The 15,772-nt window shown below is 45.4% G+C and overlaps 1 protein-coding gene across 2 annotated transcripts in view; it reads left to right on the forward strand.

The window, feature by feature from the left end:
- The window catches only part of zbtb16a (zinc finger and BTB domain containing 16a), a 106,712-nt gene that overhangs the window by 68,622 nt on the left and 22,318 nt on the right, over positions 1-15,772 (forward strand). For both annotated transcript variants that reach the window (XM_062405702.1, XM_062405703.1), the window contains exon 4: positions 14,842-14,928. In XM_062405702.1, the coding sequence (XP_062261686.1) occupies positions 14,842-14,928 (87 nt within the window). The remainder of the gene's footprint in view (positions 1-14,841; positions 14,929-15,772) is intronic.

A 15,772-nucleotide genomic window follows, 5' to 3' on the forward strand; every position in this document is an offset into this window, starting at 1 on the left:
AGTTATGTCCTCGCCTCATAAATCCACTTAACGGGACACGGTTTGGAAATATCTAAAATGTGCAGATGAATAAAAATAAAGTACAAGTCATGTCCAGCGAATTATTCCCCTGATGACACAACTAGATAACAGCAGGAAAAGAGAGGAGAGGGGAACCGAGCAGCGAGAGAGGACAGGCGAACTCTCTGAACCGTACAGTCACCATTTGGCCTATTTCTGCCTCAGCTGATTGTACCCCCCCTCCCTCCCTCCTCTACCTCTACCTCCACACAAACACACACTTTCCTGTGTCTGGCCGGCTGCCAGGGGCTGTCATTGCCTCTACAGTATCGGCTCTGCTGTATCTATATCCACAGCCATGTGGAGGCCCCGGCACAGAGAGACCGGCCCTGCGCTGGGAGGACACCGCTGGCACATCCTGAAGTCTAGACGGCTGCAGGAGCCACTCAGCTCTGGTGAACAGGGGAAGACGCTTCACAGTATAGAGTTGCAGCTAGTTCACGGCGTTAAAGATTCCCAAACTTTCCCAAAGTTAACTTCTTATCTCAGGGTTTGTTTGATCAACAGCAGTTTTTTCTTTTAAAGCCTCACAACTGAGGTTGATTTCAGCACTTAAACTTCTACATGGTTTGGTTTGGCATTTTTAGTGTAGTCAGAACTACAGTAAGAGGTTTGAAAGGTGCCTCAGACCAGTGACTGGACCTGAACTAAGGTTTGGTTGGTTTGCAGTTTTAAAACGTTTGGAGCAGTTGCAGGAAGATGAGATGCCACTAAACATTAGAAGAAGAAGAAAAGGAGAGGATGTTCTTTCATCCCATTCCAACTAATGTAGAATACTGCACCTGAAGTTAGAGACGTTAAAAAATAGAGACTATGAAACACTAAATCGACATCACGCTTGTATCTGAAACACGGTGGTTTACAAACCAATCAATATCAAGTAAAGGAAGCCTCAGCACTGACAAGTCTTCGGTGCTCTGTGAATAAAAAAATGAAACCAAAATTGACCGGATCGAATGTAAACATTGAAACAAGGGACATGAAGCTCTGTTCAGGTCTGAAAACGCCCTCAGAGACGCATTGACAGCAATCACGAGCTTCTCCTTAACCGCTCTTCATTTAGAACCACGCTCTCGGGCATGGTACACCCTGAACGCAACGTCTTTTAACTTTACTGTCGCACAAAATGAAAGCAGCTGACGGAGGCGGTCAGAAAGCTGAGCTCAGCCGCTCATTAATGAGAACTAATGGGATCTCGATGTCATCCGAGCTGCGGATCTGGACAGAATTTACACATTTGGGGATTTGTTCTTTCAGCTGTTTGTCTCCGCTCGATAAATAATATCCTGACAGCCCGTCCAGCGGAAAAACAGATGACTTAATGGAAAAGAGTGTGTTACATGGTGTCGTTTGGCAGAAGGCTCCGGCCCGATGACTGCATGTTCTGAGGTTTATTCCCCTGAACAGCTCTTGTTGTGAGATTTCACTAATTGATCCGATTTGGCCGCTTGAAGTCGGCACTTGTTAAGTTTTATGTGGAAGGTTTAACGGGATGGAAGAGAGGATTATTTGGATTCAAACTTAAAAGTATGTAAATCATTGCACCTGAGTGCAGTTAACAGAAAAGCTGCGTGTTTCAAGCATTTCCTGTTGTGAGGCCATTTGGATATCCCATCACCTCCAGTTGTTTCTGTTGGCTCAGCTCCTTCCTGAGGCGAACCCAGTCACATCGACAGTTATTCAATAATATCCACGTTGTCCAATCAATAACTAATCGTCCCTAGATATAGAATATATATATATATCACAGTTCATTTCATGATATTCCGTCGCTTCTCAATCGTTTTTTAAAGAAAAGTGTTTCTCTGCCAGGTCACACTCTTCCCTCCATTTTTCTTTGTCACAGTTTAACTACCCCAGTGATCCCTGCTTCCCTCCCAGGCCCTGGGACTCCAGCCTTAATAAACTCAGCTCTGCCTTTGACAATGTGTGACTTGAAAGCAGGAAATAATGGGCCCTAAACAGTAAATCTTTACAGGTTATTGACCAGGGGGAAGGGGTGTGTGTGTGTGTGTGTGTGAGGGTGGGTGGGTGTGTGTGTGGACAGGGGGGGGCATCCACCAACTTCTGCCATTATTTGTTTCACCCAACGTAACATTATTCATCCTACGGAACCAAACAGACTGGACAGGGACAGAAGGAGGTCACAGGGGACAGTAAAAGTTGGTGTCTCAGTGGACCTGAGTTTCCAGAAGGCTCACATGAAACAGTGTGAATGAATTGTGTGTCCACCACCACCACGCTGTGTTTTAATGAGCAGGGGCTCAGTGTCTCTCGTTACGCTGGTAAAAGCTGCAGGGACGGCCCCGGCTTTTTCTGTGCTTTCACTCTCCAGTCACTTCTTCACCTTCCACTGCAGAAGAAGAAGAAAGTGTAAAAAAATAAAATAGTGCAGGGCAACAAGTGTTACTTCAGTGTCTACATTTTTAAAACCTCAGCCCACCCAGCACTCCCTCCGCCTCCAGGCGATAAACAACAACAACAACAACAACAACACAAAATGAGTTTTCCAGCCCCGTTCAGCAGCCGTCTCATCCCTTCCCTCTCCTGGACTATAAATGCATTTACTGCACTGTAAAGAGGTTGTGTATGGCTGGATTCCCAGCAGCTGGTCACGGGGGGGCAAGGGCTCAACTGCTGGTCAGAGTCTCAGGTCCGTCCAACTGGTCCCAGGAAACGCAGAATACAAATAAGTTAATCAGGTTTTTTGCCGAAGATGAGTCCAACACTTGGATATATCAATATATCAACAACTATGTGTAATGAGGACAGTCTCAGGTTTATCCTGTGGGGACCATGAATATACAAAGTTTGATCCAATCCCTGAAATGACTCGTGTTTAAAGTGAAACATGACCACAACCGTTTCCTAGTTCTAATTTAGTAGATTTAGTTGCTTGAAATAAATAGACCCTAAACCATCGAGGTAGGATATCAGTGAATCTTCAAATATCAAACTACATGTCTACTGATTCAGTTTGGAAGAACTTTGAGTTTTGAACTCTTTTCGGGCCCCAGTACATTTTAGGGTTGAATCTAAAACCCTATTTATTATTTGCCCTGTTGATATAAACATGGCGGCCTCGAGGTACCACAAGCACAGCTTTGGTCTCACAGTTCATACACACACTCGCCAACTTCTGTAAATATCAATGATTTCCAAGCGATTTCCTAACAATGTGTTTACTTATCACGCTCTCTGGACACACTGTACGTTTGAGGTAAAGATCCAGAGCTGCTCTGAGGTTGCTCTTGATCTTCTGTTTCATGTCAAATTGCCTGGGAAGACTGCCGTTGAGTGAAAGAGCTGATCTGAAGATCGTAGGCGGTCGAAAAAATCCAGCAGGAGCGTTCACTCGCCGAAGAAATGAGCAAATCTCGGGGTTGAGCTCCCTAAGAGGAATTTAAAGAGTAAAGAGTAGAAAGAAAACACACTTTACATCAGCTTTTAACTCACACACACACACACACTCGATCACAACACTAAGCTCTCATTGGCTGTTGGTGAACATTCTTCTGTGAGACGGCGTGGAGTGTAGAGCAGTTTATTATCAATGGACAGAAGGATTGTCTCTTTACTGTCTGGTATTCTCACCAGCTCTGTACCTGGTTGCTCTTCTGTGAATAGCTCTGAGCAGATTACACATTAACTCAATGCCCCCGATGCTCTGCCCTGCCATTCGCTCTGTGTTTACCTTGACCCGAGTGTCGGGTTGTTCCGATTAGAGCTCCTCTCTTTGCTCCAATTACAATCCTGATATCACGTACGTTTACTGATATCTACCACAAAACTCCTGATTAATGATTAAGAGCACAGGGGCTATTTGTTAAGGAGGTTATGTCTAAATCTGCATTTCTTTGTCTGTTATTTAGCAGAATTGGACTGGATGGAATCCCATGAAACTTGTTGGAAGGATGGATTGTGGGTCAGGAAAGAAGCTGTTCAATTTTGGGCTGGATCCATTCATTTGTTTTCCTTTTCTTTAAAATTGAGTTACAGGACGTTTCTCTACGTTTTGCTTGATACCTGTGAATTTATTTTTATTTAACCATATAGAGCTGATTAGTACGACCAAAAGTGATATCAGGATAAAAAGATATTTCATTTTAGTCAACGTCAATAGCTTTCACGAGAAATATAACATTACTATTTGTATTTCCAACCCTTCTTTATGGGCATAGGGTGAAAGACACATGTCATAAATTGAATCAGTGATGTGCTACATATCCTCACTGTGCCTCACTGCATAAACAATATATCAATATATACTGGTTTAAAATCATATTCTGGTATAATTATTGATATTTTTAATTGCCCAATCCTAATCCTACATGGATGTTTGTTAGCACTGTCTGTCCTCGACGGATGCAGCTCCAACAGGACTCTCTAACTAAAGCTCCCAGTCCTGTCTCAGGGATCTAAAGTCTAAATACAGCTCCACAGACTGTTAAGGTTGGTAAACATGAGTAATGTGTGCATTTTCCCAACTGTCACCTTGTGTTACCTCCGGGCAGCGACATCTTCAAAGCGGCTACAAGCTGCACGATGCATTCCACAGCAACAGTTTAATTTATTTAGACTCGAGAAAAAAGAAAAGAAAAATCAAGTTAAAAGTTTAGCTTGATCTCATCAGGGTCTCTATCAACAGGCGCTGGCAGACCCCGAGCTGCAGTAGGTCATTCATGTCGGCGTATATATTTCACCGGGAGCCCAACCACCCCTGTCCGACCACGCTCTATTAATACCAGGCCCCGGGGCCTGTGAGAAATGGTCCACTTTGGCATTTTAGAGCAGCCTAACTTACTTCCTGCCTCCTCACACCAGGAGAGCCCCGGGTAGTTCCTCTATACGCATCCAGCTCTTGTTTCCTTCCTCGCATGTCTTCACACACAGACACACACACACACACACACACACACACAGAGACTCACACACATGTCCAGCCGAGGCCCTGAAGACATCCTCGGGTCTGTGGCCTGCAGGAGCACACGGACACATGTCAAAGGCTCATTTTCTCCCCTCTTTCTGAAAACAGAGGGGGGTGGAAAGCAAAGCTGAAACCACATGGCACCTTTCACCTCTGAGGGCAACCGGGGGAGGAGGGGAGGGGAGGCCTGGCTCTGCAGAGGGCGAGGGGGGGGGGGGTTGTTTTGAAACATTTGGTCAGTGTCTGGCAACAGCAGGGTAATTGCTGTTACTGGACAGCCAGTGTGTGTGTCTGTGTGTGTTGCACCTGGGGAAAAATTCTAGTTCTTACAACCCGGATCGTATTTTCTGTCTTTCCTTTCGACTACGTTTTATTTACCTTTTCATTTTACAGACACAGGGAATGCGATTTTGCGATACGCTGCCAATAAAGAAAGTTATTAGGTTTTGAATTCATCCTGTGGGGAACATGAGTTTCTGCTCCAAATGCCACAGCAATAGTTTCAAGACATTCTCACAAAGATTTAAAAAAAAAATGTGTCACCCCTCTAACCAAACCTAGGGGAATTATGAATGATTGTATTTAATGGGACAGTATCTATATTCCAGTCTGCATCAAAACTATAACCAGAAAGATAATCTATAAGGATTTAACCAAATGTCATCAAATAACATAAAAGCAATTTGAGGAAAATCAGGTGAAAAAATGGAAATATATAATAAGCATATGGTCTCATACTTCTTAAGAAAAAAATGTTATTATATTTATGTCAGCAACTGTTTTCCAGAGCACCATGCCACAGCAGTAACTGTAATCTGATTACACGTATCTGTCTAGAAAGCTGAAGAAAATGGATTCAAACGATGCCTCTGCACTCGTGTCCATTTGTGTCAGTGCGCACTCTAAACCAGGTTCCTCTGACGTCAAGACAGTTTGAAATGAGGGGAGGATGGCAAAGAGAGAGAGAGAGGTAGAGCGGTAGAGGAGATGAAGCGACTGCAGGAAAGGGAGGATGAGGAGGAGGAGGAGGAGGAGGAGGAGCGATGAACGTGTGGACTGAGATGCCCTCGATCTCCCCGGGGGCAGACGCTCTGGAAAATGGCTTCGTCGCTCAGAGAAAGTGAGGCAGAGGAGCGGGAGACATCAACAGTGCCAGGGGAGCGGGGGGGGGGGGGGGGGGCAGCGAGGGCAGGAAACTGTCTGTGACCTACTGGACAAACAAATTGGTTTGTAGGCAAAATGGATTAAGAGGTTGAGCCGGGCAAAAAAAAAAAAACAAGGGTGACTGATGTTGCAATGTGAGCTCATCCATTTTAAAGTTAGAGGGGGGGGGGTGGTTGTATTTAGGGGCTTCATGTTTGGAAGTGTCTTGTGTAATTCACCCCCCCCCCTTTCCTGTGTGTGTGTGAACGCTCGGCAAGTCAATATTTGTCTGCTTTGCCACGTCCCTCGACATCCCATCGGGCGCAGCAGAGCGTGAAGCTGTCAAATACGACCTGAATATTCTCTGTCTTCATCTGTTTCCTCCTCTCTCTCTCTCTCTCTCTCTGTCTCCCTCTCCCTCTCCCTCTCCCTCCGTCTTCCTCACGCTCCCTCGCTTCCCTTTGATTTCTTCTTTTTTTTTGGTCTCCTCTCCGTCGATAACAATATCAACCGGGAGCGAACGTGAGCCGGCGCTATTTGATGGCTTGTCTATTCCCCCCCCCCCACCTCCCTCACAGAAGAGCAAGATTATCTCCTGTTATCTGCAGCACTTTGTTTGATCACGTCATAAAGTCATTTCTGTGTGTGTGTGTTTGTGTGTGTGTGAGGCCCTGGGTGTTTTATGGTTACAGCAGCGTCATCTACATTATGTGTGTTCTGTGTTCTCTGTGTTTACCCAGACTCACTTGTCATCACTGGACTTTGAGGGAACAGGTGAACAGCTCTTTGTGCAGCAGTGGGGGGGGGGGGGGGGGGGGGGAGAGGGGGGTCCAAACAGGCAGGTGAAGAACAGGCAGTGCACCGGTCTTCTTAATTTCCCTGAGTCCCAATTAAGCACGATACTAAAAAGCCTTTCATGTCAAATCTTCAAGGTACTTGTCCCTGTAGAGTTTTTAAAGATAGCTGGTAATTAACCCGGCTCGTCAGCCAATGACTTGAAGCAGCAGCCATCAACCAATCAGATCAATTAAATCAAAAGAACCTTTCAAACGGATCTTCACAGACAAAACATAGAATGTGAAAAATGAGTCAAAATCATTCAGAATCAGAGACGAATGCAAATCAAAACAATCAGTTACAGAAAAAACAATAAAGTTTAGATAGTAACAACACAAAAATTGAAGTTAAACAAAAAACAATAAAAGGAGAATTAATAAATAGATATGATACAACTTGGTGATAAGTTACGGTTCCAGTCTAGTTTTCCATCTCCAGTTCACAGCTCTGGTCTGTGTGATGCACCACTTGTTGGATTCTGTACTGGGTCTGAATCCTGAACTGGGGCCGCTGCATGGTTTCACAGCCTCTCCCGTGTTATTGCTGTTACTTTATATGTTTGCACAGATTAGTGAAAGTCATAACTTGAATGAGTTTGACATCTTTATGACATCACGTCTGCAGCAGACACACACTGAACTCGGCCACCTTCCCTGGTACACGTCTGGGTTTTATGTCAGTTAAATATGCGTCTGCATATTGCACCGATCCTGAACTCTGTTTGTGTATATGAAAAGATAAATAAAGATAAATCTCATCTGCTGCATGGGAACTCCCCCGGATTGTGTTGCAACACCTGCTCGCACCCGCGGTTGTCGTGTCTTATTGCGGACTCATCCTGTGGCTGCGTGTGTGTTTATGTTTTTATTATTTGGAGAGGCAGCCTGGCGAGGGCCCAGTGTTTTTTTTTTTCTGAGCCTGGATAAAATAAATAGACGTGCTGGGAGCGTGGTGGTACACGGTGGTCACCACCTTCCTCACCACAGGGTACAGCCAGTACCGTGGCCTGTCCTCTCCAATTGGCAGCCACTGTGCTGCTAGACCACTGATAAGAGGCTGGTGTAAATAAAACTGTACAGCACGGCTCGTTATAACACTGAACATAGAGTGAGGCAAGGAGGGGCGGGGGGGCGGAGGGGGTGAGAGAGAGCGTGTGGTGTCTGTACTCATTGTTCTGACAGCATACTGCGACTGTGTGTGTTCCTGTGTGTCTGTGTGTGTGTGTGTGTGCACTTTGCATGTGAACCACATCGACTTTTTAGATGCTGGTATTAAAGATATATATTTTTTGTGTGTAACGAATGTCATGTGGTCCTTTGCTTCACTTTTATATATTTTATTCGTAAAGAATATTCAAAGACAGCGACAGACGAAGTTATGTTTTGGGGTCATGGACACGACTTGAAATCCTCACACGTGTTGAGGGGGGGGGGGGGGGGGTAGTGCGTGTGTGTCTGCATGTGTTTATGGATTTTTGCTGTTTTTTGGTACTGAGTGCCGTCTTACATAAGCCATTTATGTAGGCTCAGTGAACAGCCAGGCTATGTTTTTGTTGGTGACTGTGCTTGTCTGCCTCCCTCCCTCTGTCGCACACACACACACACACACACAAACGCACACACACAGACACACACAAACGCACACTTTCTCTCCCTAATCTGACTGTCTGCTTCTCTCTCTCTCTCTGTCTCTCTCTCGCCCGGTTTGCACTGTTAAAAACCACTGAGTGTGATATTGGTTGGCCATCGACATATACACTGTAATTACCCTTTTTAATTTCCCATTTAGCCCCCCCGTCTCCCGGGAGCCGATCACTGAGCCAATTCTGAAACATATGCACATACAGTAAACAGCCGCCCCCCCTTCCCTCCACCGCCCCGACAAGAGCCCAACGTTAAATAGGGATTAAAGCAGAATTGACCTTCACATGCTCATTTTAGAGCTGAATCGTGTTTGGTTTGTCAGATTTTTCGATTTACTCTTAACCCTGAGATTAAAAGCTCCATGTGAGTTTCAGGGCACATGTAATAAAAAAAGTCCTCTTGAATCTCTGGACAGTTTTTTAAACTCTTTGTCAAAAAACAAACTATTTAGTACCTTTTTAAATTGAGCGTTTCATGTCCTGACCCAGGAGGAGGTTTTAATCCTGATATTTACCATTGATATAGTATTTTGATCACAGGTAATCAGATTAACAGTTCTTCAAAAGTTTTTGAGGTCAGATGTGAACCTCTGGTTTGTGCAAATAGAGCAAATACTAAAACCCTAGATTCCCCTGTGACTCTGACTGTGGTGAAATGAAATTAAACAATAAATTGTACAGTTTAATCTAGTATCGATTCCAGGTAATCGAGACAAATTCCAAAAATGCTACCACAAGGTTAACAATCTGAGGATCGAGGTTCACAGCATATTACTCTTAATATTGAATCTTTAACTTTTTGCACAAGGCACAAACTTATCAGCTTAATTCAAATGTCGCTGTCACATTTCTCAAGAGAAGGAAAGACGATTCCCACCGATTCCATTAATTGACAGAGAGCTGATCCCTGCTGAGTGAGGACAACGTGTTTTATCTGACACACAGTCAGAAATGCAGCTGTCATTGGATTCCCATGCTCCGCGGTGGCTTGTTTACCGCGTTGTGTCGGCGTGTCGTGAATTGTGCTCACTTGAATGCAGCATTTTGTGTGGCGTACAGAATGCTTATTCTCTCGGAACAGTCGGCCTCTATTGTTCAACCTCTCCTCGACGTGGAATCTCTCAGACGGAGCATTTCTCTCTGTTAAGCGGTGATAAACAGAGTCATGCCATCTCACTCCAGCTGAGGCCATTTGACGACTACTCGCAGGCAAAGAGGTCTCTATCACGACTTTACTGCTTTCCTGAGAAAAGACAGTGCTCACTTATTCCTGTATTCAGCACCATATCTTCACTTTGACGTGTGCAACATGTTCAACTGGCAAAAACAAGGTCAGGGAGGGTTCTGCGACGCGCTGCCACGGAACCTTCATCTGCTCCTTCATCAGATTATGAGATGAAGCACAGAAGAAGAAACGCGGCGTCTGTGCAGGGTTTGAAATGTTTAGCGTTCAACACGTTGGCCTAGTTCTGCTGTGTCGCTGTGAGCAGAGACAGCCTCTCTAACTCTTATGTTTAATTCTGCGATTGTCTTTGATGAAAGATTCTGTTTAGACTGCCGTCCCAGAGGGGCGGGGGGGGCATCTGTTGCAAACGAAGCATATATATATACTCTACCTGCACAGGAAAGTAGGTTGGAACAACAAGTGTCAAAACTAGGCGTGGGCGCAGAGTCGCTGAAAAGCAGGACTATCACTCCCGAACAAACGAGGCCTTTCTCCGCCTCTGACACGTTCTCTTCAATGAGATGAGGTTCTGAATGGCGGCATTATGAGATCACATCGCCCAACAGGGATGATGCGACTGTGGCGATGATGTGTGTGTTGTCGTCGCAGCCAAACACACTCCTCACACCCACGAAACCCCTGAGTGGCCACTAAGGTTATGGAACTGGTGTAATAGCAAATAGGACAATACGCCCATTGCACGCCACATTATTTAGGGAAATATGAGAATGAGCAGTTACTATGTCAGGGGAAATTACAGGCGAGGGGGGGGGGGGGGACTTCCAGCATGAAAGATTTCCAAATTGTTCCAAATTCTAACGCTTCTCTAACGAACACTACTTTTCCACTGCTCTCCAAACGGTTCGTTAAAGGTGCGACTGTTGTTTTGGAGCAACGGACCAAATGTCACGTTCATGAGGGCGAACCTCAGATACGTGGAATCTGATTGGTGCACAGATCTGCGTACGTGCTTTCTCCCCCGACCTGGCGTTTGTTCGGCAGCATTTCCGATGCTTGTAAGAACACATCTCAACCAGTATTTAATGATAGTATTGTGACAGTGATTTGAAAAGGAGGTGTGGACCCATGAGCCCGACTCGTGTTGCTATTTCTTCACTGTCAGAAAAAGTTTTCTCGGATAAAGTAACTTTTTCATTCGTCAATTATGGAGATATTATTTAAAAACACATTTAAACATTTGTTTTCGTGTATCAGATATTAGATAAACGGATATTTTACACAATTTGACACCTCAGGAAACCAGAGAGCCGGATGTGAGCCTTCTAGCTACACACTCCACACACAGCTCACTCCACCAGCTGCAGCTTGAACTATAGATGAACAACAACAGCAGCTAATCTATCTTTGAAGATCAGCAGAGCACACGGGGAGGTTAGCAATGTTAAAAAGTGAACCACGTGACGCCGTGCGAGGGGGAGAGGTTTCTTTATCAGGGCCGTGCAGGGCCTGTAAGGGCAGGTCCAGTTTACAGAGCGGGACCGTTATATTGCTCTACTCTCCGCTGCCGGGCTTTTTGCAGGAAGTTAACTTGATTGGCAGCGGGCCCTCGCCGGCTTGTTCTCTTTTACGGCCCTTTATGAAATAACCGAGCAACAGTGCACCGCAACAACAGCTTGTGCAATATCTCAGAGAGGGAAGCGAAAAGGGAAGCGGCTTCGCTGGCATGTGGCACCTGATCACCACCACGTCCAACACACACACACACACACGCACGCACAAACACACACACACACACGCACAGTAAGCTTAGCTAAGGGGTGAACATGTGGCAATGTGACCCAGGACTCCTCACAAGTCAGCAGGGGCAAGTCTATAATTTGGAGAATCCCCTTTGGTTCCTCTTTTTGTTTTTGCATGATGATGATTTATATTTCGGTTATTTTAGCGACTAAATTTAAATCTAGCCAAATCAAAGATCAGGATTAATTCCCAATTGAGTTAATAGTTTATAATGTGTGTGTGTGTGTGTGTGTGTCTGTGTTTGTGTGTGAGTGAGTGGGCCAAGGCAAACTATTATTCAGTGCAGATGTGACAAGCGTATCAGCTGATGTTAAGTGTGTGTCTCCTCCCGGTTGCCCCGTCCCCTCCTCACTAACAAGTCCGCCCTCGTACAATCAAAGGAGGCCCCGAGATTTATCGCTTTAATTTGGCAGTGAAAACGTCTGATGGCGGCTGTTACCGGGCGGAGGGCCCCCTGTTAGCACTTAGCCGGCTAACTAGAGTGACGGGCATCTGGCTGGGTGGCTGCCTGGCCGTGTGTACCCTGGATTCCTGTGCTCCCACTTTTCCCACTCCCCCCCCCCCCCCCGTCCGCCGTGCCCCGTGGTGACCTCGCACAACTTCATTCTCCTTGAAGCACGGCATCACACAGGCATTTTCCTGACAATTTATGTCCCCGTGCCACAAGCGGGGGCATGCCCTGCACTAAAACCCTATCCCTGGTCCATTTAGCACACGCCTCTTGGCCTCCCAGAAGACTGTTTAAGTGTTGCACCACTGTCTGTGAGGCGGAGTCATTAGTTGCCAGTGTGAAGCGTATTCACTACAAATCACCACAGTTTTTTACGGCTCTGCCAGGCCCCGGACGTGAATGTGTTTTCTTACCTTCCAGGCAGCCGCTGGTGTTCAATAATGTTTTTTAACCAGATTGGATTTTCTTAGCATGAATGCCCCTCCCCCCCCCCTTTTTTTTTTCCTCCCAGGAACACATTTACCCACATTCACACCTGGAAGCTGCACCAGTACAATCCCAGTTGATCTATGGGCTACTGAGGGGGGAAGTTGGGGGTTAAGTGCCCTGCTCAGGGGCACCTCACTGGTGGCAGTGAAGGAAGGCAAATTGTAACCCGAAACCGGCCGTGGATTACTTTAATGTCCATGTCACTATAAATTGATTTTAATACATAACGGAAATGAAAACAGGCTTTGAGCTAGCTTGGAAATAGGAAAGGCCCGTTGCTACGATATATCTTCTTCCAGAAATGCACTGGAGCTGCATCTGAGAACACAAATGTCAGTTATTTGCGAACATTCTCCGGAGTTTCTCCTGCAAAAGTAAAGTACAAACTCCAAATGCAAGTGGGCATGTCTCTATTTCGGGAACCGGTCAGCCAGAATGTGAAGTCTGCAAATGTGCATGTGGTAGAACGCAGCCCGGCCATCTCAAGACTCGTTTGTCGTATTGTAAAAACCATTGTTATCCTTTGATTTTCTGTGTGCAGCAGATGACGGAGTCACGACCGCACTGGTACCGTCATTAGATGGAAGGAGCTCGACGCAGGTTAGCTAGGTGACGGTGAAACTTATAATTATAGCTGCGCCGGCGATGATGAATGTGGGAGTTAAAGAAACAACAGAGGGGCGACGTGATTAATGCAAATGAGGGACATGGGTTTGTGTGTTGGGGGATTGTGTCTACATCTCCACTACATGTCTTGTTCTCCGGAGGTTAAGTGGTCGCTCTTGCCAGCTAATTCGGCCCATATGCTCGTCTGTGCATTTGACACCGGGAGCGCCATACGCTCACTCGGCAAATTATGCCTCCTGAATATATGCAGCCAATTAAAAAGGACACTGCTCGGGAGCTCGGTGCATTTAGTCCCAAGTTGTTCACTGGGAGATGAATCTTGTGATATCGCGGATGAAACTGGGATGTTCGGGCTTTAAAGGTGGCATTACAGGGGCTTATGATCTTGTCACGCTCACTTGTGCAGCGTTACCGTCTTTTTGCATAACTTGTTGCATCAGCTCTGCACTGGCAGGCACACTGTGTCATGTACACTCCGTGTCACTTCTGCTTTCGCTCGGGCTTATTACAGTACAGGCCGTTCCCTGATGTCTGTGCGGTTGCAAAACCACACAAGCCATCGCTCCCCGACTTTTCTTTTTTTTTTCTGTCATCTAAGAATTGGCTTCCTGTTTTCATTGTGTTCTGTTTCTCTCTGGAGGTGTCGTAACCCAGGAGGCCGTGCCAAGAACAAACCAAGGTCTGGTCGGGAGAGATCGCTCTGTGCAACACACACCCGCACGCCCATTTTGCACACACAATATCCAGATGTTTGTGTGTGTGTGTGTGTTTGCGTGGGTCTATTTGATGTGTGATGCGTATGGCATGTACAGTGCCTGTTGCCAAGCCATAAAAAGTGGTTTGTGTGAGCCTGATCTGATGTGCCCTCCGACGGCACCCTGTGGGTATACATGCCAAGATCCTTCCTCTCCTTTTATTGTTGTACAAGGTTGTACACATTCATAAAGTATACGTGATTGTAAATGGCAGAAAGTATTATCTGTTCACGGTCACCGCTGAAGGCCTGAATACTTCAACCTGCATTAATAGAAGCAGAGTGTGGTGGAATAAAAAAAAGTAGATTCCTACCTAGTAGAAGAGTATCTCTTCATCTGGAAGTTAAAGGAATCTGTCTTGATGCAGTTTAGAGAAGAATATGCTTGTGGGAGTTTGTCAAAATTAGTGGACTATATAATTAACATGATGATTTAAATTTTTGATTAGATTAGATTCATTTATCAGATTATAAAGATAAATGTTGGGTGATATATATTGCCATGCACCTATTAATCTAACAAAAGCTGGAAAGTATTTAACTGAAGTCTGACAGAATATCTTTAGATATATTAGTAAATGATTATTAATCTTTTTGGGGGTTTGGATTTGAGAATCTAATAATTGATTTATTGGTCGTCAAGGTTTAAGATTTGATTGATTCTGTCGTAGATAAACATTTGCTCCCTGTTCAGAGTTTGTCTTTGATGTTTGAGTTTGAATCCAGTGATATAAGAAGCTATAAGCTCTTTGCTTAGCGTGTGACAGTAGCATGTTTGCTGTATGTTACAATGTGAAATAAGCGTTCCAGTGTTTTTCGATGTGATGAATTCCATCTTCCTCTGCGCTCTGAGTTCCCTCTTTATTTTCTCCACTTCACCAACGGGAGTTAATAATCGTCCGTTGTCTCTTCTCTTGTGTCGCAGCTGGTGAGAAGGCCATCGTTTGTGACCAGTGTGGCGCCCAGTTCCAGACAGAGGAATCCCTGGAGGCTCACCGGAAGATCCACACCGGTATGAGCACACACACACACACAGACACACACACGCACACACAGCGCACACACAAACACACAGTCCGAGGTTTCATCCTGACGCCATGGACATAAACAAAAGGATGATGAGCTCCTCTGCTCCATTGAAATGTACAAACTCTCTGCCACAGCTGCTGCTGCTGTGTCGGATCAACTCCATGTTGTTCTTACTGAATAATAAGGACATTTTGAACCAGACTAATTCTGTGGCGAGGTACTTCACAGAACATCATATTGAATCAGCTCCATCCTGATTCACAGTCTGATTTCCATGCTGTGTTGTGCTCGTTCAGCCTCCTCTCGATAGCCTCAGCCGTGGATTGACACGTAGATAGATAACATCGTCTCGGATTAGTCCCGCTCGCCCTAAATCAAGGCAGACCCAACAGCAATCAACAAACCAGGAGAAAGTTGGCAGGCCCACGTTGTTTATCAGCGCTCGGCTCTGAAGACGGGGAGGACGAGGATGATGTAGATGCCAAGATGTAAATAGGAAGAAGTAAATACCCCGTCAACAGATGTGTGATGGCTCAGAACGCTTTCACTGCCGGGGATGAAACCTTTAATTTGGAGAGGGAAAGAAATGTCTCAGACTTACCCCACTTGGTTATGGAGGTGGTGTGCCAGGGGCGAGGGCCTGTGCTGGAGGAGGCAGGACATGAAGTCACTTCTTATTCTCATTATTACTTATTTCTTCTTTAAAATGTTGATCTGATTCCATGCTCTTGACTCTTTTCGATATTTTTTGTGACTCACAAAACTGTCACTGACATTAAAAGTCTTTCTTAATGTGACTTTATATCATTCTCTAGGGGATTTGGGGA

Source organism: Platichthys flesus, chromosome 15 (assembly GCF_949316205.1).
Source record: "Platichthys flesus chromosome 15, fPlaFle2.1, whole genome shotgun sequence".
NCBI classification, from domain to species: Eukaryota; Metazoa; Chordata; class Actinopteri; order Pleuronectiformes; family Pleuronectidae; genus Platichthys; species Platichthys flesus.